This window comes from Paramormyrops kingsleyae, chromosome 11 (genome assembly GCF_048594095.1).
Source record: "Paramormyrops kingsleyae isolate MSU_618 chromosome 11, PKINGS_0.4, whole genome shotgun sequence".
NCBI classification, from domain to species: domain Eukaryota; kingdom Metazoa; phylum Chordata; class Actinopteri; order Osteoglossiformes; family Mormyridae; genus Paramormyrops; species Paramormyrops kingsleyae.
Window position 1 is genome coordinate 14840948 of NC_132807.1, and position 27650 is coordinate 14868597.

The 27650-nt window shown below is 41.1% G+C and overlaps 1 protein-coding gene and 1 non-coding gene across 7 annotated transcripts; both read left to right on the forward strand.

Annotated features, from left to right (window-relative positions):
• The first annotated feature begins 221 nt into the window (after positions 1-221).
• On the forward strand, positions 222-27539 carry ckap5 (cytoskeleton associated protein 5). Of its 6 annotated transcripts, none has more exons than XM_023806489.2 (46): positions 222-375; positions 5290-5378; positions 5903-6096; positions 6546-6752; positions 6941-7112; positions 7430-7562; positions 8117-8220; positions 8340-8453; positions 8532-8636; positions 8747-8836; positions 11613-11777; positions 11881-12009; positions 12897-13043; positions 13135-13233; positions 13326-13436; positions 13575-13667; positions 13763-13948; positions 14186-14280; positions 14370-14427; positions 15481-15606; positions 15833-15969; positions 16114-16288; positions 16476-16589; positions 16674-16802; positions 17007-17201; positions 17831-17963; positions 18172-18272; positions 18493-18582; positions 18775-18900; positions 18994-19143; positions 19368-19571; positions 19942-20077; positions 20206-20399; positions 20580-20752; positions 20897-20920; positions 21064-21237; positions 24101-24221; positions 24310-24489; positions 24984-25171; positions 25282-25357; positions 25444-25632; positions 25861-25998; positions 26075-26158; positions 26250-26412; positions 26555-26697; positions 26902-27539. In XM_023806489.2, exons 2-46 carry the CDS (start codon positions 5322-5324, stop codon positions 27139-27141), a joined length of 6162 nt encoding a protein of 2053 aa, XP_023662257.2. In that variant the 5' UTR covers positions 222-375; positions 5290-5321; the 3' UTR covers positions 27142-27539. The 6 variants fall into 6 exon arrangements, with proteins under 6 accessions (XP_023662257.2, XP_023662246.2, XP_023662267.2 ...); XM_023806478.2 differs by lacking the exon at positions 222-375 and adding an exon at positions 1405-1550; XM_023806499.2 differs by lacking the exon at positions 222-375 and adding an exon at positions 1405-1550 and having other exon boundaries at positions 26905-27539.
• Positions 24747-24854, forward strand: LOC111841621 (small nucleolar RNA SNORD67). The gene has a single exon (XR_002837717.1). It is a non-coding gene; the product is annotated as a small nucleolar RNA SNORD67 (small nucleolar RNA).
• Positions 27540-27650: the final 111 nt, after the last annotated feature.

Sequence of the window (27650 nt, forward strand, 5' to 3'; positions counted from 1 at the left end):
GCAATAAGTGACATTTTTTTCATTTTCATGGCCATCTTGCCAGTATGATTACAGGCGTTGTATTTCAACGTCATACGTGAAAAAACATTTTGAATTACCTCTCCATAAGACAAGCTAAAGGACCTATAAGCTGAAGCGGGCGGTCCTTTTGCCGCTCCGGAGTTGATTCAAATTAGCCAATAATATTAGAGTACGCATGGTGGTTCTAACGAATCAGCGCCGGGTTTACTGGAACCCTACTATTTTCAAACGAAACGGATTGTCAAATTGCTTTAGGTGGTTTAACGCACTGGAGAATATAAAGGAAAGCATACTATATATTTCTTTTTTAGGAACTGGGAAAAAATATCTCGTTTTACAACTGGAGTTCTTAAGGTAAGGTATTTGTATTTCGACACGTACTGGTTAGCTGCTGTAGGAGATCCTTGATATCCATTCTATGCAGTATTAAGCCGATGTTAAAATAGATGGTTGATGGTTTTAATACCGATAGCTGGCTTAGTTGTTGTACTAAGTAAAAAATATCCTTGTAAAAAAACGTATCGCAATCTAATGTCTTGTGTTCACTACCGTTCAGTTCTAGATGGATACGTGGTTTGTCAGCGGCTTCAGTCATGCGTAACTAGGTAAAGTTGTGTTACCTTAGATTTCGCTCAAAGGCCATAATTAGTCGTCTAGAATTGCAGACAAATATTCGTTTTGGTTACGTGTAATACATTTCATGCATTTCTGATTTAACGACTAATTAGTTAATGCAAGGTGCTTGGGGAAAACACTGGTTAAACCTAAACCATTGGCCGTTGATATGATATAACACTTTAAGGCTTAGCGTTAGTAAAGTGGTCTGTCCCAGTTATGTGTCCGATACTGGCTGAATGAAATGGAAGTTGGTCCCCTCATTTTAAATGGCAGGCTGTCGTTGGAGTGGCTGCCTTAGTTTAGACCTGTAGTTTATTCTGGCCGTAACCAAATGATTCCGCCGGCTTAATATGTAATCGTCAGGCCCAATAATACACTACAGTAGCGTAATATACAAAAACACAGTGGAAGTGGTTTATCTTTACAGGTTGTTAAAGACATGGTTGTCTTATGAAATGTATTTTTTTCATAAATTGTGAACGGAAATATATAATGTACACGAAACTCAAACTATCTGCAAGTTTGTAAGTTAAATTAACCGCTTTTAAACATAATACATTTATCACTTTTCTTTGGCAAATAATCGCCACCTCACTAAAAACGTAGGCTTTTTAATTTGTTTTTCTTACATGTTGTGAGCTGCTGATTGTAGATCATTGGCAGTTTTTATTTACATATTTTTCTATTGAGCATTTAACACTGATCGCAGGTTATGCTCACGCGAGGGCCCTGTCGTGTGCGCCTGCGCATTCATTGGAGCTGCTCCCTCACTCCCCATAGCTGCTACTTTTGTCTCGCTTTGAGCCCCTCCCTCGGACTCTCCGCCCTTGGAGGCGTTTCAAAGTAGGGAAGAGCTGCTAATGATCGTGTATCGGCTTGAAATACCCTCTGTCATCCGAAAAGAAACTCAGGTAACCTGATGTCGTGCCATTAAACTTTACATTTCATGCATTTAACTGCGCAGATTGCTGGACGTGCTTGTAAATGCCTTTAATCCTCTGCTGATGTATTCAATGTACTGCGTTTTCGGGGCCTGGTAGTAGGTGGAAATGGTATCTGCCAAACAATGCCTTCAGTTAAGTTATAAACATGCTTACAGATTAAAACACAACACGACGACTTCAATGGTTATTTAGGATGCCGATTCTAATTCTTCATGTGCTTGTTTGCTATTTTTGGGCGATCGTGTTTATGTTGTCTCCGTTTGTCCGACTGCAGGGCCTGAGTTTAAAGCGGATGCTTCCAGAGGAGGCTCTGTTGCCTAGAATCAGCCACTGTGTAGATGTGCAACCCACTGAGTGCACCACAAGATAATTAGCGTTGTTCGGTATTTTGAATGAAAATTGTAGCTTGGTGTTTGAATTTGTCTCAGTCACGCAGCTAGTTGGCTACCCAGCTAGCGGTACCGAAGCGCAGCCCATTTTGTAAACATCTGCGTACAGTGGAAGAGTGTGTCATCAGCTTGGTTGCTTTTAAATATCTGCCAGATTTCCCGTATTTATAGTAATTTTCCCTACAATGTATGCTCTGTTTGACATGGTAGCCGAAGTAGCTCTGTTCATATCAGCATCAATTTTCCTTTTTATAAAATGGTTGTTCAGTATGATTTGGATTGTATGTTTCGTTGTCTTTGAAAGCAGGTGGATGAAAATCGGTAAACCTGTTAATTGTGCTTTTGCCTGAGAAAAGAGCGTTATGTGAGTGACTGTTACATTTCCACCATATATCAACCCCATATACTAGGCCTGATTACATGCTTAAATGCAGTTCAGGCCATTTGTCTAGATCGATATGAAATTCTAAACCGTAGCCTCTCATCCAGAGGAAGTAATATTAGCCGATAGAAGGGATGCACCGATTGCGTATTCCTTGGCCGACCCGGATTGCCGATTTTTGAATAATTTTTAATCCTGACCTGCCGATTCCCATTTTCGTGGTCAAATAATACTAATTAGCAGACTTAACATTTTTGGACTTAGGCTTCTGCAAGCAAATATTTTAAATAATCATTTCAAATAAATGGCTTCCTAAATTTCGAATTAAATTATTCCAGATGTTTCTGGGGTTGATCCTCCACCGACAACTTTTTTTTGTCTTGCATACTGCAAATTGAACGTCTTCCTCCCACACTGTAAAGACTCCAAACAACAAACATGTTTTCCATAAGGGTTTTACCTTTTCTATCACATAACATTATTGGGAGGAAGGAAGGTGAGAGGCAGGGGAATCTGAGTTGGGAGTAATAGCTGTATCCTTTCAAGAAGCTCTGTTTGTTGCATTATAATGAGAAATTAACATACTGTACTCGTAAATTAATCTGACTCGTTATTCCAAAAGTTCTTTTTAAATTAGTTTTGTTTTCTGTACAACTGAACACATCACTTTAGTAGCTGCAAACTTCTGAACTTAATTTTATCCATTATTTGTTATGAACTAACATGATTTAGAATTTTGAGTTGCTAAGAATTGTTTGCTTCTGTTTGGATAGTTCAGAACATGTGGAAGATGTTGCGGACAATGTGCTCGTACACATTTCTTGTTTGGAGTGTTGACATTCCAGGCGGTTAAAAAGATTGTATATCTATTATATGGATGGTATCTCTGCAAAGTTTGCGAATTACAGTAGATTGTATTAGCGAATGTCAATCTGGACCAAACCCTTTCCACAAAGTCAAAATTGAACAAAGATCAATGGAGTTTTTAGTTAAATATCTAGCCAGGAGATCCACTGAGACTGATAATTGACAAAGAAGCAAGATATATAGACAGTGCTGAGATGTTATGCAAGCCGAAATTTTGTTTCACGATGGTCAGTTTTTGTTGTAGCAATGCAGGCAGCCTATGAACATGCAGGCAGCCTATGCTGCGTTTCTCTCAGAAGTAGTGCAATTGTAATTGGGTATTCATTGAAAGTTCAGCTTAGCTCCACTCTATGCCTAGTCGGCTCCTTGACAGCACCTATGTAGTCTGCTGTTTTGCCTAATTTGTATGTCACTTTTGATGAAAGTGTCTGCCAAATAAAAGTAAATAGTGCTGTATTGTGCTTCCTAAAATACCTCTAATGTTGATGCAGTTGTAACCACTATTTGGACTTGTGTCCTTGCCACGTAACAACTCCATTTAAGTTAATGTTAAGAAGTACTTTTGTTTTTCTGTCATTGATTTCATGCAGTAGAAACAAATGAGCCCTAGTTACTCATGCAGCCATTTTTGTTATTAGTTTAACACTAGCAGCGGCTAACAAATACATATTAGTTTACACCATTTCAAAGATAAGCACTGTGCAGGTCAAAGCATGCAGACGGCTAACCAACCCCATGACGTCACATTATGTCAGCCGGTTGCTGGCAGTGGGTGGGATCATCACTCATGCAATGTTGTATCGCTGAAATGACGTTGGTTATGTTTCAAGTATGCTGCTGTCTTTAGCCAGGAGGGGAATAACTTACGCCATCTGTTGTATAATATTTAAGTTTTTTAGCCCTCAAATAAGACAACCCCAGTTTTTATTTATTTTTTTTTATTTTGTGTGTGTTTTCTGGGGGGAAAACATATTTTGTATACATCCTGGATATCGCACCAATACATATAGGAAAATGTCAGGCATACCGTAATATCGCAGATCACATGAGCGCATTGAAATCTTGGGGGTTTACCGAACAGTTCGATAATATACCATGTACAATTACACTCCTAGATAGGTGCTTGTGACATTTGAATTTGGCAGTGGGTTTCATCTTTCTGTTTGTCGTAAAGATTGATAATATATACATATAGAACACTTGTATGTGTGACACAAACGGACACAAACTCTGTGCAAAAAGACAATGCTTTTCTTTGGCTTATAATAGGCAAATGTTAGTGTGTGCACACAGTAGGTCTATTTTGCCGTTAAGGAGGAACATGCTCAATCAAGGAACTTTTCTCTTCCTGGTATGTGGTATTATGGAAGCTCTCTATAAATAATCAGAAAAACATCTCACTTTTCAGCAGTTAAGAATCACAGCTCAAAAGAGAATCCTGTTAGGAAGCAGTGTGTTAGAATTTTACTATATATTTCAGTGTTTCCCCTCGGTTTACAGCTTGGGGAGTGGGGGGGGGGGGCGGCAGACAGACACCGGCAGACGAACATGCTACTCCGGCTGCTACTCGTAGAAGAGCGATCGAGTGTTGCCATCTTCACCACCCTGAGTGTTTAAAATAAATAAATAAATAACGCACATATTTTTGTCTGCTGCTCAGGTGGTTGACGCGACACATTTTTCGACGCGTGCTCACCTGCGTGTGCTCGCACGTGTCTGTATACAGAGAGCACGGGAGAATTGTAAACACGCAACCGTGTAGAGACAAAAATGACAAGCTGTTGTGTAAATAAGATAAATAGCATAAGGCTATTTAGTTTGTTTAGTAAAAGGACGATGTATAGACCTGTTCTATAGGAAAAGTAACCTTAAATGACTTCTGTTGTGATCTGGTGCTATATAGAAAATAAAATTTAAATAAAATTAACTTGACCTTTGGGGGGGCGCCCTCCTAATATAATGGTAGGGGAAACACTGTATTTTGTATTTTTTAATGTTTGGTCTAAGTTATTACATTATGGTTAGCTATCATAGGTATGGTAAAATATCGGTTTTGTTTTTGTTTCAGTTAAATATTTAGTTGGATTGACACCAAGCACCATGGGAGATGACAGTGAATGGATGAAGTTGCCCATTGATCAGAGATGTGAACACAAGGTAAATGTTATTCTGAGCAGTTCTACAATGTTCCTGGTTTCCACTTGTTTGGCATTTTTATGGAAAAATGCCTCAGCCCATATTTATGTGCTCTCTAGTCCAATGTATGCATGCCTAAAGTCATTTAAGCAAGCTAAACACAATATCCTTGAATAGGTACCTTTGATTTACTTTCCTGGCTTATCTCTTTGGCATGTTTAAGAACATCTGGTCTCAGTTCTGCTGTGAAAATTGTCAACGTGTGCTTGATGTGTCTTCCAAATCAAGTACCTTATAAGAATCATTATAAAATTGTTTATTCAAGGAGATCTAACCAAAGATTTTAAAGGGTCATTTTATTTTTCCCCTTTTATCCTGAGCATTTGTAATGTAACTAGATGTTACGGTCCTTTTTTCCTTCTTTCCTGAATAAGTGAAAATCCTATTTTATCAGTCAGCTGCAGTTAAATGACAGTTCCTTTCACACAATATACTAAGATGAAGCTAATATGATTTAGAAGATATTTACTGTCCTTGTCTCCTAGGTATGGAAAGCCAGGTTAAATGGGTATGAGGAGGCCCTGAAGCTGTTCCAGAGGATAGAGGATGAGAAGAGTCCTGAATGGAGCAAATATCTTGGACTGATAAAGAAGCTTGTGACAGACTCAAATGCTGTGGTACAATTGAAGGGCCTGGAAGCTGCACTTGCTTATGTTGAAAATGCTCATGTTGCTGGAAAGTGAGTTACACCTAGTATCTCAAAAGTATATGTTGCTAGTCCTTGTCAGGGCTAAACTGCTGATAAAGTGGAAATTTAAAGGCTGTTTATTTTACTTAATACTGATACTCATCAGACTGCTTTTATCTGATATCAAGGTTAAGCTGGCATGCTGGGCATTTAAATCAGAGCATGTTGCCATAGAAAATATCAGTGCATTTGAAGTCAAAGGTAGTTTCTGCCCATTTGACATAAGTTTTAAGTGTTGACTTCCACTGCTGTATTTTGATTTGGTATAAGTGTTGATATTTGTTTTCTAAGATGGTGTGACTATCCACTGCTAAGGCAGTTAAAAAGTTAACACTTTTCCAAGTTGACACTGATAACTACTTTGAGGATGTCGACAAAGCAATGGTTCATCCTTCAATGGCAAGCCTATTTTTCACTAATGTACTAAATCTACTTTTCAGGACAACTGGTGATGTGGTCTCTGGAGTGGTCAGTAAAGTCTTCAATCAGCCAAAGGCTCGAGCCAAAGAGCTGGGAATGGATATCTGCCTAATGTACATAGAGATAGAGAAGGCAGATATGGTCCAGGAGGAGTTGGTCAAAGGGCTGGATAATAAAAACCCCAAGATTGTTGTAGCATGCATTGAAACCATACGGAAAGCACTTTGGTAAGTTTATGCCTTGACATTTCAGTTGGAGTTTGATGTGATGTGGTGTTGTTTTTTTTTTTTTTTTTATGTATATGTATGGGAACTGCTTTGGCCTAATGAAGTTGGGAGAAATGGGTAATTGTCTTGGATAAATCCTGTTTCTTCTAGCTGCTCTTTGTTTTAAAGCTGTATATACATTTTTGCAGTGAATTTGGTTCCAAGATTATTACACTTAAGCCAATAGTCAAGATATTGCCAAAACTGTTTGAGTCTCGAGAAAAGGCTGTTCGGGACGAGGCCAAATTGGTAGCTGTGGAGACGTATAAGTGGATTCGTGATGCTATCCGGCCACCCCTTCAGCACATCAATTCTGTGCAGGTAAGATGCTAGTAAAAGCATGATTATATCAATAAAAGGTGTATGAAGATGTTTTGCATCATTGTGGTGCTTCGAAAGTAGTTTAATGCCTGAGGTAAGTACATGGTCAATACATGTCAATTTTAGTAGACTAACTAGATTAAGAATTAGGTAAAGTGTTTAATATTAGCATTCACTTATTTAGGTTAAGGGTATCTGTTAATCGTTTATTTTATTCATTATGTAATCTGCATGTAGATTTCCATTTGCTTTGTGGATGTAGCATTGCTGTAAATCCTTGGAAAATTCTCAACAGTGTGTGTGTGTGTGCGTCCTAGTTGAAGGAGTTGGAGGAGGAGTGGGTGAAGCTGCCAGCTACGGCTCCCAAACAGACCCGTTTCCTGCGCTCACAGCAAGACCTGAGAGCAAAGTTTGAAATGCAGCAGGCAGCTGGTGGAGATGATGTTGATGGTATGCATTTTCCTACAGCTGCCTCCTTTTCAGTTTCATAATTTATGCATTCAGATATCAATACTTTTTTCTGATATGCACTACTTGTTTTGAATAGACATTGCTGTCTTTCTGCTGTCTAACTGTTGTATTGAGTTAAGGAAGTGCATTATGTGAATACAAGGAATGCAGTTATACAGCAGATGCTGGTTGGAATACAGTGCTGTCTCAGTATAATGCAGGAAAAATGACCATAGTGCTCATAGATTAGTATGTTGGTATGTATTTGTATCTAATTTAGGATGGGAATAAATTTCAACAGTAAATCTAGTGCTGTATTTTTCTTGTGTTAACTCTGAAACAATTGCGACGTGTCACGAAAATTTATCATCACCCAGCACAATCTGTAATTATACCAAGACTGCAGTGCACGTCATGTGTATATAAAGCAGCAGGATAGGTACTGTCCTAAGGGTTACAGCTGTTGCACTGCCAAGATTGATTTGTGGTCAGCAAATCAGATTCAAAGTTGAAATTTTGAAACATGATCTGTGCTTGATGTTTGCCTCTTCCAGGTGATGATGATGATGAAGGCTGTGCCCCTCAGGTAGACCCGTATGAACTTCTGGAAGCTGTGGAAATTCTTTCTAAACTACCCAAGGATTTCTATGAGAAAATTGTAAGTGGTAATTTTATTTGACTGATACTCAGGCGTGTATTTCCACAATGTAGTTGAAAACATCAGTAATAGTGATTCTGAAATGCCTGCTTCTTAAAATATCCACTTTTGTATTTTAGGAGGCAAAGAAATGGCAGGAGCGGAAAGAGGCTTTGGAAGCTGTGGAAGCCTTGACAAAAAATCCCAAATTAGAAAATGGGGATTATGGGGACCTGGTCAGAGCACTTAAAAAGGTAAAGTCTTGGCTCTGTTCCTGCCAAACCTGTTCTTCAGCTGGTGGCACATGTTCATATTCTCAAACTGTTCTCTAGGTTATTGGCAAAGATGCTAATGTGATGCTGGTGACGTTAGCGGCTAAATGCCTGGCGGGACTGGCTGCTGGTCTTAGGAAGAAGTTTGGGACGTATGCTGGCCATGTAAGTATCTCCTCCACCCTCTCACTTTAGTGTGGTGACTGTTGTCCAGGGTGTGTGTGTTTTTTGCTAAGTAGTGCACAATTTGATTCCCATTTGACTTTTTTTGGTAGGTGGTGCCAACTATTTTGGAGAAGTTTAAAGAGAAAAAGCCGCAAGTAGTTCAGGCCTTACAAGAGGCTATCGATGCAGTCTTCCTAACGGTAAGCTTAAAAAGAAATCTTTAATTCTGACTTATTACGCAGGACTAGTCATGCTGCTGTCAATGATACTCATTGACATATAAACCATAAGAAAATGATAAACTTTGATAAACTGTCAATAAGGAACATTGCTTAATAGTGCACATCAGCCTGTCATATCACAGAAATTTAATGCAATTTCAACCAATCTTATTAGACTTAAGAACATAGAGCCACCCTATATCCATGAAACACTGCAGGCTCAGTTGTTAGTTGAGCATACCACATGCTACTGTTTTAATAATGCATGTGAGGGATGGGTGATTATTGAGTGATTTATTATTGATTTTCATTTTCATCTGATACCAATTAATACCAAAATCAGTGATTAATTTTGCCATGGGGGGTGCAAATTCAGTAATAATACGATTTATATTTTAATGCTAGACTTTAATTCTTAAAGTAAAACATTCCGGTTAAGAGTTGATATTTCAGTATCGTCTGCACATCCTTAGCACACATCATGGAAAAGACGAGCACTCCCAGAGGAAAGTTGAAGAAAGCGACAGTGTAACACTTTTTTTTTTTTTTTAAAGGAAATATTGTGGATAAAATAGCTAAAGACATTGGTGGTGTGGCAGTACTCTGGCAAGTTAAAGTCCAACATGCAACATACTAAATCACAGGGCCCTGATGGCATCTTACCTATAGTGTTAAAAGAGATGAGGGATATTATTTGCCGACCCTTAACATTACTGTTTCAAAAATCCTTATCTGAAGGTGTGGTACCTTCTGATTGGAAGCATGCCAACATAACGCCCATTTTCAAAAAAGGGGATAGAAGTAATTTGTCAAACTATAGGCCAATCAGTCTAACTTGTATAACTGGTAAAGTTATGGAGGCTATAATCAAAGAGAAAATGGTAGATTACCTGGACTCAAATAACATTTTGAGGGATAGCCAGCATGGATTTAGGAGAGGTAGATCCTGTTTAACAAATCTGTTGGAGTTTTTTGAGGAAGCTACTCAGGAAGTTGATGATAAGAAGGCCTATGATGTCATCTATTTAGATTTCCAAAAGGCTTTTGATGTTGTTCCCCACAAGAGGCTCTCACTTAAACTCAAAGCGACAGGTATTTTAGGAACTGTAGCGACTTGGATTGATAACTGGTTAACGGATAGGAAGCAGCGAGTAGTTATAAGAGGCTCGATGTCACAGTGGGCCTGCGTTCATAGTGGGGTACCGCAGGGTTCAATTTTAGGACCACTTTTGTTCCTAATTTACATAAATGATATAGACACCAATATATACAGTAAACTGGTGAAATTTGCAGATGACACCAAGGTGGGTGGTGTAGCAGATACTGAACTAGCGGCTCAGCAGCTACAGCGGGATCTTAATTTAATTAGTGACTGGGCTGACACCTGGCAGATGAAATTTAACATAGACAAATGTAAGGTACTCCATGTAGGGAGCAGAAATATAAAGTACAGGTATTTTATGGGACCTACTGAAATAAAGGTAGCTGATTATGAGAAAGACCTTGGTGTGTATGTTGATGCTTCCATGTCTCATTCTCGCCAGTGTGGGGAAGCAATAAAAAAGGCCAATAGGATGTTGGGGTACATCTCCAGGTGTGTGGAGTTTAAGTCAAGGGAGGTAATGCTAAGATTATACAATTCCTTGGTGAGACCTCACCTAGAATATTGTGTACAGGTTTGGTCACCATATCTTAAAAAGGACATAGCGGCCTTAGAAAAGGTGCAGCGTAGGGCCACAAGAATGATTCCTGGTCTTAGAGGAATGTCATACGAGGAAAGGTTATTTGAGCTAAATCTGTTCAGCCTCAAGCAAAGGAGACTGAGGGGGGACATGATCCAGGTCTATAAGATTCTAACAGGTTTGGATGCTGTTCAACCGAATAGTTACTTCAGCATTAGTTCAAATACAAGAACTCGTGGCCATAGGTGGAAATTAGCGGGAGAACATTTCAAACTGGATTTAAGGAAGCACTTCTTTACACAGCGTGTAGTCAGAGTATGGAATAGTCTTCCTGATAACGTAGTGCAAGCTGAATCCTTGGGTTCCTTTAAATCAGAGCTAGATAAGATTTTAACAACTCTGAGCTATTAGTTAAGTTCTCCCCAAGCGAGCTCGATGGGCCGAATGGCCTCCTCTCGTTTGTATAGTTCTTATGTTCTTATGTTCTATGTTCTTATACTGGTTCTGTGTGTTGTGGTGAGGTTTTGGCAGAGTTTACAACTAAAGCTGGACATTGCTATGAACTTGCTATTCCACTGGATTGCAGAATTTACTGAATACAGGCGACAGCAGTCAGACACCAATGTCAATCCTGTCCCCTATAATGATAAGTGAGGCAGTTGGAGAAAAGCCCAGGAACAAACCATATTGTTGGTCTTTTACATCGTTACACCCTAAAGGGTTTTTTTTTTTTTTTGTATGGTTTATGAGTTAAATTTAGATTTCAGTTTGCAGTCCCATTTAATTTAGTGTCTTTTCATATTCTGGATCTTTTTAAGGGGAATCCTTAAATGATTGTACAAAAATGAGAAGGAGAAAAGAGAACTGGTAACAAGACTTTCCGCTGTGGGAATATTTTTGGTTCCGTTGATAATGAGTAGAAGCAAGTGATTTGGCACAATTCTTGGCGAACTTATTTGACAGACTTTTCTGGTAGATAAAATGTTTGGATACAGGTTGTTTTGGGTAAACTTTATCTCAAATTTTAACTCGCTGAATTTTTCCAATGTTCTGCCCTACTTGTTTTTCTGCAGACAACTCTTCAGAATCTCAGTGAAGATATACTGGCTGTGATGGACAACAAGAATCCCTCCATTAAACAACAGGCTTCGCTGTTCTTGGCAAGAAGCTTTTGCCATTGCACTCCCTCCTCATTGCCAAAAAGTCTCCTTAAACCATTTTGTGCAGCGTTTCTGAAGGTATTTCTGCTACACAATAGATCAGCTGCTTTTGTTTTTCTTAAAAGCAATTGAATTTCCGGTTGATTTAGAGGTTAACTTTTTACTAATTTGACCTTGACAGCAAGTGAATGACTCTGCACCAGAAGTGAGAGATGCTGCATTTGAAGCTCTGGGCACAGCCATGAAGGTATTAGGAGAGAAGGCAATTAATCCATTCCTGACTGATCTGGATAAACTAAAGCTTGACAAGGTGAGTCATGTGACCTGCTTAGTTTACACTTTCACGGTCAATGCTAGCCAGCATTCTAGAATGGCATTATGCTACTCTTAGGAGGCAGGGTTTTCATAAGTGAAATGCACAGTAAATGAAAACCAAACACTGTGTTTTGTAGTTTTTCAGTTGAAGTTTAGATGGAATTTCTGGTCTGCTGGGCTGACCTATAAAGCCATTCACCTGCTGAAAGGATTATGTAGGTTCTGCTTCATGAAGGAGAACAGGGTCGTTTCTGTAAAAGACACGTTTCATTGGTTCCAGCTGTCTCTTTGATTAGTATTTTCATTTTAATTTACGTAGGTGTTTTGATGGGACTATTCAAATTTTTTTTTTTTTATGAAGTATTTAAATGGTCCCTTAGTCATCTATTCCTCTGTGTCCTTCACCTATTACTTATATAATCAAAAGTTGATTTTGTTAAAATTATCCTGGTAAAGGGGGAAATTCAATCCCATGTTTGTCAGTCACCACAAGGCCACAACAGCAATATCTGCAGTTTGTTGCAAGCCAGGTGTTTCCTTCAATTTGGAAAGCAGAATTAATCTTTCATCCTGTACTCGGCAACTGAAAAAAATAGATTAGATGTAGTCTGTGTGTGAATTTGCCTACACTGACCATACAGCTAACGTGATCAACTCACAATCAAAACAAATTCCGATTGAATGCAGTTGCACCGTTAATGGTCATTTCATTTTAAGAATATTGTGAAAGAATATTGTGATCCGGCCTCAATGTGCAATTCTTGGTAAACACTTGTTTTTAGAGACTATTAAATAGATCGTAGAGGCTTCATCACCGTTATTGTTACAAACCATGCTGGCAATAACTGTAATTGTGTGTGTTTTTTTTTTTTTTTTAAACAGATAAAAGAATGTTCTGACAAAATTGAGCTGGCAGGTGGGAAGAAAGGAGGTGGTGCAGAGAAAGAGAAACCAGCTCCAAAGGCACAGCCCCCCCCAGAGGCTCCGGCAAAGCCTTCCGCACCCCCAAAGAAGGGCCCTGTAGCTAAGGTAAACAGCAGTAAACCCTACAGCTAAATCTCCAAGTGGTTCCCAAGATATGTCTGCATGTATTCTGGTGAAATGTTTGATTCACGTTTAGCCCGCTGGACCACCCAAGAAGGGGAAACCTGTAGCGGCCATGAATGGTAAAGGGAAGAAGGCTGTAGACTCTAAGGACATAGTAGAGGCGGAACTCTCTGTAAGTATACACCAGTACTATGAGATCTTTCCTGCCACTCTGAGTCTTGTCAATGCCCAGTTCATAGTACTGAAGCTGCATGTCTCTTTCAGCCTGAGGTATGTGAGGATATGTCTGCAGCTGTACTCCCTGCTTCCTGCATGCAGCTGTTAGACAGTGCTAACTGGAAGGAACGGCTGGCCAGCATGGAGGAATTCCAAAAGGTAGCTTTACATATGAATATACACGAAAATTAGAGAGTATATCTTGGTTATATATTCTTGAAGTGTAGTTAAACTGCTGTGCCTTCATCCTAGAAAGAATGTCTTTAACAAATGCTGCATACATTCTGAAATGTTTAGGCTGTGGAACAGATGGACAAAAACGAGATGCCTTGCCAGGCTCTTGTCCGCATGCTGGCCAAGAAACCAGGCTGGAAGGAGACCAACTTTCAGGTATAGCTTGATTTGCTCCAACTCATGGTGCTTTAACTTTTCTTTCCAAAATGCCATTCTTACGGTTTCCCAATTGTTTTTGGGTGGTGGCCTAGGTGATGCAGATGAAGCTTCACGTTGTGGGCCTTATCGCACAGAAGGGCACATTCTCAAAGACCTCTGCCTTCACGGTCTTGGATGGGCTAGTAGATAAGGTGGGCGATGTCAAGTGTGGGGGGAAAGCCAAGGAAGCCCTGACAGCCATTGGGGAGGCTTGCTGTCTTCCCTGGACTGCTGAACAGGTCAGTTGCCGCTCTTCTCTGGGGACTTTCCAAATAGCTTTTGGTTAGTTTTGGTTGTCACTGACTTGTAGGAACCATGAAGAATAGAAAAGAGGTTGTGTTGTTTTTCCCATCGCTGAAGCCGTGGGTCCGATGGGAACATCGTGCCTTTTGGAGATCCACCGTGTAATGTTGGCAAGCCAAAATGTTACCACTGTACTGCTCATTTCTGGGAACTTGATTTTTGTTTTATTTTAGGTTGTGTCAATGGCCTTTGCGCAAAAGAATCCTAAAAACCAAGCAGAAGCACTAAATTGGCTTGCAAATGCAATGAAAGAATTTGGATTTGCTGGGTGAGTTAAAGTGATCAAATTTTCTAATAAAAATTTGAAACTGTACTGATTTCAATCTAAGCTTCTGATTTTTTTTTAATTCTCTTTAGAATCAATGTGAAAGCATTTATTAGTAATGTCAAGACCGCTTTGGCTGCCACCAATCCTGTAAGTATTTTTTCTTAAATGAAAATGTAAGGGTCTTTCCTCCCCTTGCATTATACAAAATGATTCCATGATGTGAGGGTTAATGCTTGACAGGCCACGCATTATGTGTGTTTGAAATGCATGGCTAAGAGCACGTTACCCCACTTATGCCACCACTACCACACATTTGTATTACACATTTGTACTTGAAGATATTTTTATGTTTACATGTTTGCATTGTTAGTAAAAGTACTATTTTAGTATTTGGGATTTCCTTTTGGCAAAACCTGTATTTTAGGAATCCCACCTCCCGCTTGGCGAATCTTATCAAGGTTTTAAAATACTGCAATAGCTTTGCTTTTTAAAATGCTGTCGAAATACTATATATCGTGGACAGTGTGAAATATTAGATACTGTCCAAACCTACTATTAAATGTTTTGCTTACATACAACCCAAGCCACCTCATTAGTCGTTAGCTTGCTGATGAACCCAAAGGTCAGTCTGTATGTACGATGTGAGAGCAAAGTGCTTGGTGACCATGGCATAAGCAGGATAATGCACTCCTAGAAGTGTGTTATACGTTTATAAAGGCGCGCATGGTTGAGAGACATTCAGCCTTTGTGTTAATTTTGCTTTAGGTGCCTCCTTGTATTTAGCTGCAATTTGGCTAAAACCTGACTTTAGTGTTTACCAGTTATTAAAAGTGGACTTGCATGTCATCTGTTTGAGGGAAGTTACACAGGCCTGTAAAGTATGACTGGACTACAAGTGCATTACTTTACCAGATCATTTTGGTATTTAATCATAGACCACAGGTTACATTCTTCAGCCTGTAGTAATTTCTTTCCTATTATAGTTTCCGTTAAGTAACATTAGTTGGAAATAACATTGGAGAATTCCACAGTGCTGTGGTATGTTTTAAGTCATGGATGTGAGCTTGAAATTAAGTCCATTTCTCTTCCATCTCCTGTTTAGTTCAGCGTTTCACTGGTGGCCATGCACTGGCCACTTTAACTGCCTTTTATTATGCACTATGAATGACTTCCTGGTAATTATGAAGTCTTGTTTCATAGGCTGTAAGAACAGCTGCAATTGCCCTGCTAGGAGTGATGTACTTGTACATGGGCGCTCCTCTGCGTATGTTCTTTGAGGATGAAAAGCCAGCCTTGTTAGCCCAAATTGATGCCGAATTCGAGAAGGTATGTATTAGTGTTTATATCCTCACTCTGGGGACAGGCTGTCAGTCAGTCTCTTTGACTGTTATGAGTGTTAATAGAAGGTTACAATTTTTTTCCTATTCAATATAATGTGATGGGTTAACTTTTTTTAAATTTTGAAACCTTTTTTGTAAGTTGAGTTTGTAATCTCAGTTCAGAAGCAGGCTGTCAGCATGGTTTCAGTCTATGTGGGGTTGTGATGTAACAGATACAGGGCCAATCACCACCAGCCCCCATCAGGGGCTTCTCAAAGAAGGGAGTCGAGGATGAGAGAGAGGAGGCTGAGGAGCAGGACGACGAAGGAGGCCACGATGTCATGGACCTCCTTCCCCGGGCTGATATCAGGTTTCTGTGGCCCACAAATTCTCATATCTGATAACAACTAGTTGGTGCAGACGATGTGGCTAAATATTCTTCCTAATTTTCCCGTGCTTCTCAAATTGTTCAGGTGAGATGTGGTTAAGTGGAATTTTATTATTCCGTTTACAGTGACAAGATAACATCTGAAATGGTTTCAAAGATTGGAGACAGAAACTGGAAAACCCGAAAGGAAGGCCTGGATGAACTGGCTGCAGTCATTTCTGAGGCCAAATTTATTCAACCAAATGTGGGCGAACTTCCTATGGTGTTGAAGGGGCGTCTGAATGACTCCAATAAGATTTTGGTGTGTATGCGAAGGATGGCAGTTAGGAACCTAGTAATACCTTTTTAATTGGCTAAATTTTAATGATTTATATTGAATTCAGTGTTTTGTTTTAAATACAGGTATTATAATTCTTTTGTGGAATGCCTTGAACCTTGTTCCTTTCTGCTTGCATGTTTTACACAGTTTACAATGTGTTTGTATTCAGGTCCTACAGACACTAACCATCCTACAGCAGATTGCTACGTCGATGGGCCCGGCGTTGAAGCAGCACGTGAAGAACCTGGGAATTCCTGTCATCACAGTGTTGGGGGATAGCAAGGTGACTCATTTGGTTGAGTCTTTGTGTTTCTTTCATAGTTTGCCTGGGGCCTCATCACCTGGCTTTTATTCCACTGCTTTGCAGAGCAATGTGCGTGCAGCTGCGTTGACCACACTGAATGCTTGGGTGGAGCAGACTGGCATGAAGGAGTGGCTGGAAGGGGAAGACCTCTCTGAGGAACTCAAGAAAGAGAACCCCTTCCTCCGACAAGAGGTGAGTGAAGCTGTGTGCAGTGTATCGAGTCATTTTCTTTGAGGATGCGAATTGCATCGTTATTTGACTCTTAAAGCAAAATGGTTGGATGATAAATATGCTCCATTATTTCTGAGTAAGACTGAAATCTGTCAGTACTGACTTCATTTTCTCAACTGTTTTTGAGAGACTGGAAATATGCATGACTACCAAAATACTTCCCAGGTCCTGGCTTGGCTGGCTGAGAAGCTTCCAACCCTGCGCTCTGTGTCTCCAGACCTGATGTTCTGTGTGCCCAACTTGTATGCATGCCTGGAAGATCGCAATGGGGATGTCCGCAAGAAGGCACAGGATGCCCTGCCCACCTTCATGATGCACTTGGGCTATGAGAAGATGCTCAAAGCCACTGGAAAACTCAAGGTCTGCTTCTCATCCCTGAAACAGGGGGTGTCTGGCAAAATTTAGTTCTAATCACAAACCTCACTTTGTTTGGAAGAACATGGGTTGTATTCAGGGTTACCATGCAGTAATTTCTTTTCGGTGTTTTCAAACTATAAGAATGTATTTCCAGACAATTGACAAATTGGTCTACTTTTTTTTTATTTTTGTTTTTTTTTTTTAATCTAATTATTTTGAAGTCACTGATGTGAGCTGGCTGTCAGCACCAAAATGTTCTCAGATTTCCCATCAAAGAGCAATGTCTCAAGCCAATGTGTGCAGTCCAGCAAGACATTTATGTAGGCGACCTTGTAATTTACAATGCTCACATTGGGGAAATGCTTGACACCTGATGGGCTTATCAATCCTAAATATTGTAACTGGTTTGTTAAGAATGTCAAATGTGGAATCTAACTAAAATGCAAACATGGGTGAATTATTAGCCACATGGCATACAGAAGTATTGTAGACTCCCACCCCCCCCACCCAACCACTCTCGACAAGTTTCAAGTTTGGGGAAAAATATGTAGGAACGCTGTTTACTTAGTGTTAGCTGGGAGCTGTATGTTGGCCTTAAATAACAGGCCTCTTGTTTTTGCCCTGTCCTTCAGCCAGCCTCCAAGGATCAGGTAGTAGGAATGCTGGAGAAGGCTCGTGCTGTCATGCCGGCCAAACCAGCAGCTCCTGCCAAAGCAGCATCTTCCAAGACTGCAGCCTGCCCTCCTGCTGCAAAGCCACTCTCAGGTTTGTCGATCTGAGTATTGCTGAAGAGAGAAATATAATTAATTCTGAGTCAATCAAAATGTCTTTCACAAATAAGCCTAGGCTTCAAATGTGAAATGGGATAAATATTATGGGGAAAATCCTTGAATTTATGGAAGTCATGATTTTAACACTAGATTTTATTGGTATGTGGAATGCTGTGAATCTCAGTATTCTGTTCTGCTTTCAGCTCCATCTAAGTCTCAATCTGTAAGTGAAGATTCTGGGGTTTTTGAACCCAAATCTGACACCAAGAAGACTAAGCCTGGTGGAACTGCTGCTAAAGGAAAGGTTGGATTGCTCTTTCTCCTATAGTGTGTGTGTGTGTGTGTGGGTTTTTTTTCTTCTTTTTTTATAAACGTAGGACAGTCGCTGATTGTAGAGGAATAGTCAGTGGTTGTGATTTGGATGTCACCTATACATTTTGACCTTGCATGCACTTTTTGTGCAAGAAAGGAAAAATCATATTTCCCCCCCGCCTGCTTATAAGCTGATATGTTTATGTTGTTAGAACACTTCCCAGGACTTGAATGGGAGCTTGGATAAAGATGATAGGTCCAGTAAACCTAACATACTTTCAAAGGGGAAATCAAGCAAACAGGTACTTTTTTTGTTGTAGATTTAAAAACCCACTGAGACCTTCAGGGTGGTGTAGGTTGGTAAATGGGTTTTAAAAGGTGGACGGTGCACATTAAATTCTGAAATTGGATTTCACACCTGGTCACCCTCTTCCCCATATTCTTGCCTTCACTGCCACTTCTCTGAAGATGTAATCACACGTGACAATTTGCAGGTCCTGGGTGGGAAAAAAGCGCCAGCTAAGACCACTGCTAAAGATGAAGATGACAAATCTGGTCCTATCTTCATCATCATCCCTAATGGAAAGGAGCAGAGGATAAAGGAGGAAAAGGGTCTGAAGGTCAGCCTTGTGTTCTCTCGGTGCTCGGCGGTAGGTTTGCTGCTTTTTTTGCTGATTTTAGTCAGTGTTTGACCCCACTCTTGCACCACACAGGTCCTGAAATGGAACTTCATGACACCCCGGGATGAATATGTGGAGCAGCTAAAGAATCAGATGTCTACCTGTGTGGCAAAGTGGCTGCAGGACGAACTCTTCCACTTCGACTTCCAGCGCCATGTCAAAGCCATTGGTACCATGATCGAGGTTTGTTGCAGTTTTATTACAGGTTTTGGTTTTAATGTGCATGTTTTGTAGCCACCATTTTAAAACCTGTCACCAAGAAGCAGAGTCAGGAATATTATAGCTTGTATCTGTTTTTCCTGAGTAGTTTGTTATTGTGCTGGAAATAAACCTGCCATTCTTGGCATAGCAATTAGTAAAATGGTGCAAAAAATGCAGAACTCAGTGTCTCATCTGTTTTCTTGAAGCACTTGGAGGAAGAGAGGGATGCTACCATCAGCTGCCTGGACATCATCCTGAAGTGGTTCACTCTGCGTTTCTTTGACACCAACACCAGTGTACTGATGAAAGCCCTGGAGTACCTGAAACTGCTGTTTTCAATGCTTAGCCGGGAGAATTACCATCTCAATGAGTTTGAGGCTTCCTCTTTTATCCCTTACCTTATCGTTAAAGTGAGTCTTCCCTCATACCACTCTCGAGAATTAGCCTTAAAATGCATTGACGAGTTAAATTGCCTCTAGCAATAGTGGTACTATCTATCTCTGTCTGCCCAATCTAGCTATTCATTTGACCAGTGAGCGATTTGTATGTTAGTTTTTTTGGAATACACAGCAAATATCTATCTTCCCTCTAAGGTAAAAATCTGCTGTAAACATTATGAAAGCTTTCACCCTGAAATTTAAGGGTGCTTTTCCAGTCTAATACCATTACCAAAAGTAAACCTGATTTTAAAAGCAGTGTATACATGACAAAATGCACATCAATTGAATGAAATATTTCTGAATGTCAAATACTTTCTGCTGAGCATGTTGATCTCTGTAGGTCGGTGAATCAAAAGACGTTGTCCGCAAAGACGTACGTGCCATTCTCACGATGTTGTGCAAGGTCTACCCTGCCAGTAAAGTCTTTACATTCCTTATGGATGGGACCAAGTCAAAGAACTCAAAACAGCGAGCAGGTCAGGCCCAAACGGTGACATGCTGTCCTGTCACGCCTTTTCTGAAGTGATTTTGTGGATGTCAGTTATCTTGGTTTTTTGCTTGATTTGTTGCTTTTGTGTCTCCCCCCCCCCCCCCCCCCCCCCAGAATGTTTGGAAGAACTCGGTTGCCTGATCGAATCTTATGGAATGAATGTTTGCCAGCCAACACCTGCAAAATCCCTCAAAGAAATAGCAGTTCATATTGGGGACAGGGACACGTCGGTGCGCAATGCAGCTCTCAACACTGTTGTAACGGTATACAATGTCTGCGGGGACCAGGTCTTCAAACTAATTGGCAATGTAAGTGCTTCTGAAGGTACATCCTTGGTAGCATGGTGCTGTCTTGTGGTTTGCAAATATTCCCATTTTAGTAACTGCTGTTTTCCACAAAAAAGAATTCTAGTATGACCGATTTTATATATTTGATTTTCCTTCTCTGAGTAAAAGGTTAGCAGTTTTGAAATGGAGTTCTGTTAACAGCTTTCAGAGAAGGACATGAGCATGTTGGAGGAGAGGATCAAGCGCTCTGCCAAGAAGGCTCCAGCTGCTCCAGCTCGCCAGGCGGAAGAGCGAGTCCAGAGGGCACCGCCAGGGAATCCTAATGCCAGCATGGCCCGAAAGCCGGCTCCAGATGAAGCGCCCAACAAACTGAAGTACGCAATGCCGTGCTCTCCTGAACAGAAGCCAAGGGCTCTGCTAAATGCATGTCATGACTGCTCCTTTTCTAGCTTTCACTTGCTCTCTATTCTGATGTGTGAAATCTCTCTTCTGGCCCTCTCTCTGCTTTCCGTGGACAGAATTATGTATCGCACTTACAGGATGTAAGTATGTAATGTAGCACACCCCCTCCCATAGGAAGCCTTAAGCAATTTATTTAATGAGTAAAGGGGGATTTTGGCAGAAACGTGCTGTGGTATTCCGTCACTGCGCACTGACATGTAACAGACGTACACTTTCCCCACAGTCAGGCACGTGCCCAGAACGCTCTTGCTGAACAGTCCTCCCCTGCCATCACGAGAGAGTTCCAGCTGGACCTGGACATGATCGAGAACGACCACACCAGAGTGAGCGAGCTGCCTGACCTAGTGCAGCATAAGCTGGATGAGCTGCTTGAGCCTGTCATGATCCCAGAGCCCAAGTGAGTACTTCCAGTCTCCTCTGGGCGCGCAGTGTCTGCTTCTGAGGTTGCTCTCCCTTTTCAAATTACTGCTTCCTGTGGTGTTAAGTGACAGGAAATATTTTATACAAGCCACTGCTGTGAAGAATAAGCAAGCTGATTTTTTTTTTCTTTATTTATTTTAAACCCCCCCCCCCCCCTTCTGAACTGAATAAACTAAGACTTGGTAGGCATTATGATAAGGGTACATACGTGGCTCACCGTGAATTTGCATTTTCAAACAGTTGCAGAGGCAAAGATCTGCCCAATGTGAAGCAGAGTGCATTTAAATATGTAATGCATGGCTTGCAGTGCATTAACCTACTTATACCACGGTTACTACATATTTGGCTTGCATTTTCACCTTTACAAACTTCAATGCATGTATTAGTAGAATTTTCTTCTGCCAGCAGTTAAACATTTTGCTTACATACAACCCACACCCATTAACTGGAAAATTGTCTAAGCCCCTAAGTAGCCATTAGCTCAGTCGCCCGTTGCTAAACCCAGAGGCCGGTTTTGAGGTACTAATGTGTAGCTAATGCCCTCCAAGCTGTGCATTGTAAGTTTTTAAAAGCATGGCTGCGGAGGCAAAAAATGTGAAATATATGTATGAACACTGATGAGCCAAAACATGACCACCCACAGATGTGATTTAACAGTGATTATCTCAGAACAACTGCACACTAAGATCTGAGATATATTAAGTGGCAAAAAGAAGCTGGTTTTTATAGGTGACAAGTTGTATGCAGGAGAAATGGGCAGGCATAAAGTTCTGAGTGACTTTGACAAGGGATGAGTTATCATGGCCGGACAACTGGGTTAGAGCGTTTCTGAAATGGCAAGACTTGTGGGGTGCTGCTGGTCACAGGTAGTGAATATCAACTGATGGTGGTTAGAGGAGGGAAAGACCACGAGCCGGTAACACTGTCTGCTATCCACGGCTCAATGATTAGTGGTGGCAGCTGAGGCTGACCGTCAGGTATGGAGCAACATAAGGGCTACTGTGGCACAAATTGCCTCGACACGGTACATCACGCTTTGCTATGTATGGGTGTGTGTAATGGCAGACTGGTCAGAATGGCCATGCTTACCCCTATGAACTGGCAGAAGCGTATGCAATGGTCACTCTGTCATCGGGACTGGGCCTAGGACCAGTGGAAGGTTTTCGCCTGGTTGAAATGAGTCCCTTTCTTTTTACGTCGTGTGGACAGGCGGGTACATGTGCACCATTTCCCTGGGTAACGGATGGGACCAGGACACACTGTAGAAAGAAGATAAGCTGGTGGAGTGAGTGTGACGATCTGAGCAGTGTTCTGCTGGGAAACCCTGGGTCTGGGCATTCCTGTGGAGGGTATTTTGACGCATGACTCTTGGCACGACATGGCAGGCCATTTTATATTCATGATGACATATATTCCCGATAGCTGGTGGCATCTGTCAACAGGATAATGCGCCCTGCCACGCGGTACGAACTGTTCAGAAATGGTTTGTGAACATGATGCAGAGTTCAGGGTGCCCTGACCACAAAATTCCCCTGGTCTGAATCCTATTGAGTATATTTGAGATGTGCTGCAACAGCAAGTCTCAACCTTGCAATTTCAGGGACTTAAAGGATCTGCTGCTGACTTCTTGGTATCAAGCAACTTTAGAGGTCTTTTTGAATTGATGTCTCAGCCATTCAGAGCTATTTGTCATAAGTGGATGTGATGGTTTTTGGGTCATGTGCATGCACATGTGTACATACATAGCTGTTGTTTTATTAACTTTTATGTACCTCTTGGTATTTAGCAGTGTGTTGGGTAAAACCAACACCGATTTTATTGATACTGGACTTGTGTACAATCCCATTTAGGCAGGTTACACAGGACTGTAAATGTGTTCCCACGTAGGAACCATTCATTCTTCTGCAGTCAAGCCTGCATAATGCGCATATGTTCTAAACTGATGGAAAAAGTACTCAGTTTGCAAACTTAAGTAGAAGTAGATACCACACCAGATTGTTAGAGTAATCCAGTGAAATACTCAAGTTTGGGGGGAAAAATGCACTTTTATAAAGTACTATACTATACATTTAAATTCCTTTGGTCTTTAACCCTGTCCTTTTAAATTCACTTAAAATGTGTTTGAATATAGCATTGTGCAACATAAGAAGGAATTTTCTTTTATTCAGAATGATGTGAAACTTGCCCAGCTGGCTGGCTTAGATTAGCTGAATGGCTTTTGTGTGATGCAGAAGACAAAAGATCTACCTACAGGCTAGATTTAATACCAAAATATAAACATTTTGTGGGCTGGTACTTTCAGGCCTCAAGTGGTGAATGAGCAGACTAAAACCATCGTCCTCCACTTCAGAAAATGGCTGATTTGCCCAATGCAATCATCTCCATTATTTCCATAATAGCACTGGTGCTGCTAATTTTGAATATTGAGCCATAAAATCTTGGTGCTGCAAGAGTTTGACCACAGATGAACTGCATTGAAGTCAGTCGCATCATATGCATGCATGTGGAGAAGTAAGAACTGGTCTTAATGACTGGACTGCAAGTTCATTACATTATCAACTTGGTGTCAAATCACTGACCGCAGGTCTCTGTAGAAGCGCCCAACAAACTGAAGTACGCAATGCCGTGCTCTCCTGAACAGAAGCCAAGGGCTCTGCTAAATGCTGTTTTATTTTTAATTGTGTTCTACATTAAATTTAAGGTTTTTTTTTTTTGTGTGGTTATAGAAAATCAACACCCTTCTAACCAATCAGATTTGAGAATTCAACAGTGCCATGGTTTAACATGCCAAGTTTGAGTAAATTGTCTAAATGCTGTGTTGTATGTTTGTCTGTCTGCAGGATTCGTGCAGTGTCTCCTCACTTTGATGACCTGCGTAATAGCACTGCTTCTACCATCAACTTTGTCATCTCACAAGTGGCTAGTGGGGACATAAATACTAGCATCCAGGCTCTTGCACAGGTATGCCTTTGTCTGGCTTTGAGGTTTTGTTCTGTTTCTCTGTTCGGTCTTGTTTGAATTTTGTCCCTCTTCTCTACTCAAAATCCAGATTGATGAAGTGCTGCGGCAGAAAGACAAAGCAGAGGCCATGTCGGGCCACATCGACCAGTTCCTGATTGCAACCTTTATGCAGCTTCGACTCATCTACAATACACACATGGCTGATGATCGGCTAGACAAGAAGGAAATCTTCAAGCTGTACAGCTGCATAATAGGCAACATGCTCTCAGTTAGTCCAGTCTTCTTGCGGCAGATTGCCGCTTTCTTAGGAATGACTGTATATAACCTTCACTGCCTGCATGAGTCAGTGTGATCTGAAATCTGTCCTCTTTGCACCATTTCCTCCCTCACATCTCATCCAGAATAGCCTATAATATGTAACCCAACTGTATAATTGTGCAGTATTGTCACTTAGTCTTAGGTCAGACCCTTCATGCTGTGTTTGGTGAAAAGCATGCATGCCTGGCTGCTTCCTGGCTGTCACTGTGTGGAGTGATGAGTTGCACCTACCTGTGGGGTGGTTCTGCAGTGGCAAACTGCTCCACTCGGACTCCTGACGACAAGCTTGAGTGCACAGGGGCCATCTGACCAGCAGTGCAGAGCCAGGCCAGGGCCATTGATGCATTTCTTGTCCTCCCATATGTTTTTGGGTTTGCTGAGTGACTGTTTTAAATGAATATCCAGCAGCAAGGAATATGAAGTGAACTCTGCGTACCGTTTCAGCTGTTCTCTATGGAGAGCTTGGCACGAGAGGCCTCTATGGGCGTGCTGAAGGATCTGATGCATGGACTTATCACACTGATGCTGGATGCCCGGGTAGAGGACATTGAGGATGGCCAGCAACTCATCCGCTCTGTGAACCTGCTAGTAGTCCGTGTTCTGGAGAAGTCTGACCAGACTAACATTTTGAGGTTTGTGTTCCTTCCTTCAGAGTATCAAACTAAGTTCAGGTACTTGCTTGTTTTTGTATGTATTTATTTATTTATTTAAAGGTTGACCTTCTAATTCCTATTGATTCTAGTGCTCTCCTTGTGCTGTTGCAAGACAGTCTTATTTCTGCAGCAGGCTCTCCAAAGTTCTCTGAACTGGTCATGAAGGTATGCTTCAGCTTTATGAACGGTTTGTACATCTCAACAATTTGCATTGCATTGTAATCCCCTTATCACCATATATATTTTTCCAGTGTTTGTGGAGAATGATACGGTTCCTCCCAGAGACCATATGCAGCATCAACCTGGATCGGATCCTGCTGGATGTCCATAACTTCATGAAGGTGTTCCCCAAGGAAAAGCTTAAGCAGTTGAAGAGCGACGTACCTCACAGGACCCTGAAAACATTGCTGCACACTCTGTGTCGGCTCACTGGTGCCAAGGTACTTTTATCTCTCTCTGCTCTTTAGTGGGTTTGTTGATCACATGCGGGTGGGTATTAGGACAGATTTCCTACATATGGCTTATTGCTTTTTTTTTATGGAATATGGAGGTTGGTTGGTATCTGGAAATAACTTCATAGAATATTTGAAGAAAACTGCCACCCCTCGTGATTTGAATGTTTGTGATTTGCATAAAATTTCTTTGGATATTTATTTGTGCTTAAACAGATCCTGGATCATTTGTCCATGATTGAGAATAAGAATGAGTCTGAGCTGGAGTCACACCTGAGGCGAGTGGTGAAGCACTCAAGCGGCCTCTCTGGCTTCAAGTCCGATAGAGGAACTGAGAAAGGAAGCATCCGGCCGGTATGTTCAGTGTAGCCCTAAACTCTCATGATATCCAGTTGTCTTCAGGGAGAGTCTAAAATTTCTTTACATGTAGGATGAGAAGATGTCTAAAGCAAAAGTGAGTGATATCCTGTCTGAGATCTTCAAAAAGATTGGGTCCAAGGAAAACACCAAGGAGGTAATGTATGTGTTCTGTAGCATCTGTGCAGTACATGCAGGTTTGAGGCAATCGGTGGTAAATGTTCCCTTCAACCTTTCCCTTTTGACAGGGACTCACTGAACTTTATGAATACAAGCAGAGGTACTCTGATGCAGACCTTGAACCTTTCCTCCGGAACACGTCCCAGTTTTTCCAGAGCTATGTGGAGCGAGGCCTGCGTATAATTGAATCTGAGCGTGAGGGCAAATCCAGAAGCCAGTCTTCAAACCCTGGTACTGATCCATGTCCCCAAGCATTTCCACTCTAAAGCTTGTTATAGGAGTTGGTATTTATGTATTGCTTTTTCTCTGTTACTGTATCTTGCCTCAGAAAAGGACTGTAGTAATTTCGTGACTGCTTTCTCTCCTCCTGCAGTTATCCCCCCACGTGGTACAGATAACGTGTCGGATTCCAGCTCCGTATCCCTCAATAGCAATGGGGAGGAGCTAAAGCCTGCTGTGTACTACGAGAGGTTGAAAATATTAAGGCAACGTCATGGACTGGAAAACAACACAAAGGTATTGTGCCATTTATAATGCTTAAATAGGTTCTACTTTTGAGTGTTTAACTTCATTACTACTGCAGTCATTACTGATATGACTATTCCATGGATTACCATGATTTGAAAGGCACAAGGCACAATTAATACCATAAAACCTGATTTTTCAGTCTAGCTTTGGTTATGAGGTTAAACCCCCCCCCCCCCCCCCTTACCCCATCAGCAGCAGCAGCAGGAGGAGGAGGACAGGCCACCGCTAACATCCTTGCTGTCCAAGCCATCAGTGGCTTCCTCCACAGACATGCTGCACAGCAAGCTGTCCCACCTTAAGGAGTCTCGCGAGCAGTACCACCAGGAGCAGTCGCACTCGCACTCACACAGCCCCTCGCGCTCCTCCACCCCTGCCACCAATCTCGACGACCTCAAGAAGAGGCTGGAGAGAATAAAGAGCAACCGCCAGTAGACCTGCTTAGTCGCTACTTATCCCATCCCATCCCATCCCTTCCACCCATGTATAAAACTTCATTGTATAATATGTGGACGATTTGTTAAGTATCGTGGCACAATTATTTGTATATATATTCTAGGCCTCTTAACCACTAAAACATTTGTCATTCTAGGATTATAGTGTACAGTTCTCTGTGCAGAATTCTGTATTATGTATACTGTAACAAGTCCACTTTTGGTTTTAGTACTAGTCATATAAAATCTTTCTTTGAGCATATAGGACTCTTCTGTACTGTTTGCTCACTTTCCTTTTGTGAAGTTCTTATTAACTTGAAAGCAATGATTCTTTCCAGAATCATCGTGCATGGCATGAAGTAAATGTTTTGTAAATAAAGTTTGCATTACTAAAAGCAACTTATTTAAATATTTGTTTACTTAAGTCCCATTACCTCTTGTGAACTGTAGAATCTTACATTTTTATTTATTTCAATTTGAAGTAGTTTTAAATTGTTCCTTATAGTTGTG

Excerpts from the sequence above, each read along its gene's own strand:
- ckap5 (XM_023806489.2), top strand. The coding sequence starts at position 5,322 with ATGGGAGATGACAGTGAATGGATGAAGTTGCCCATTGATCAGAGATGT. Across the intron at positions 24,222-24,309 it reads GCATCCAGGCTCTTGCACAG|ATTGATGAAGTGCTGCGGCA; the intron begins GTATGCCTTTGT and ends CTCAAAATCCAG. Across the intron at positions 26,698-26,901 it reads GACTGGAAAACAACACAAAG|CAGCAGCAGCAGGAGGAGGA; the intron begins GTATTGTGCCAT and ends TTACCCCATCAG.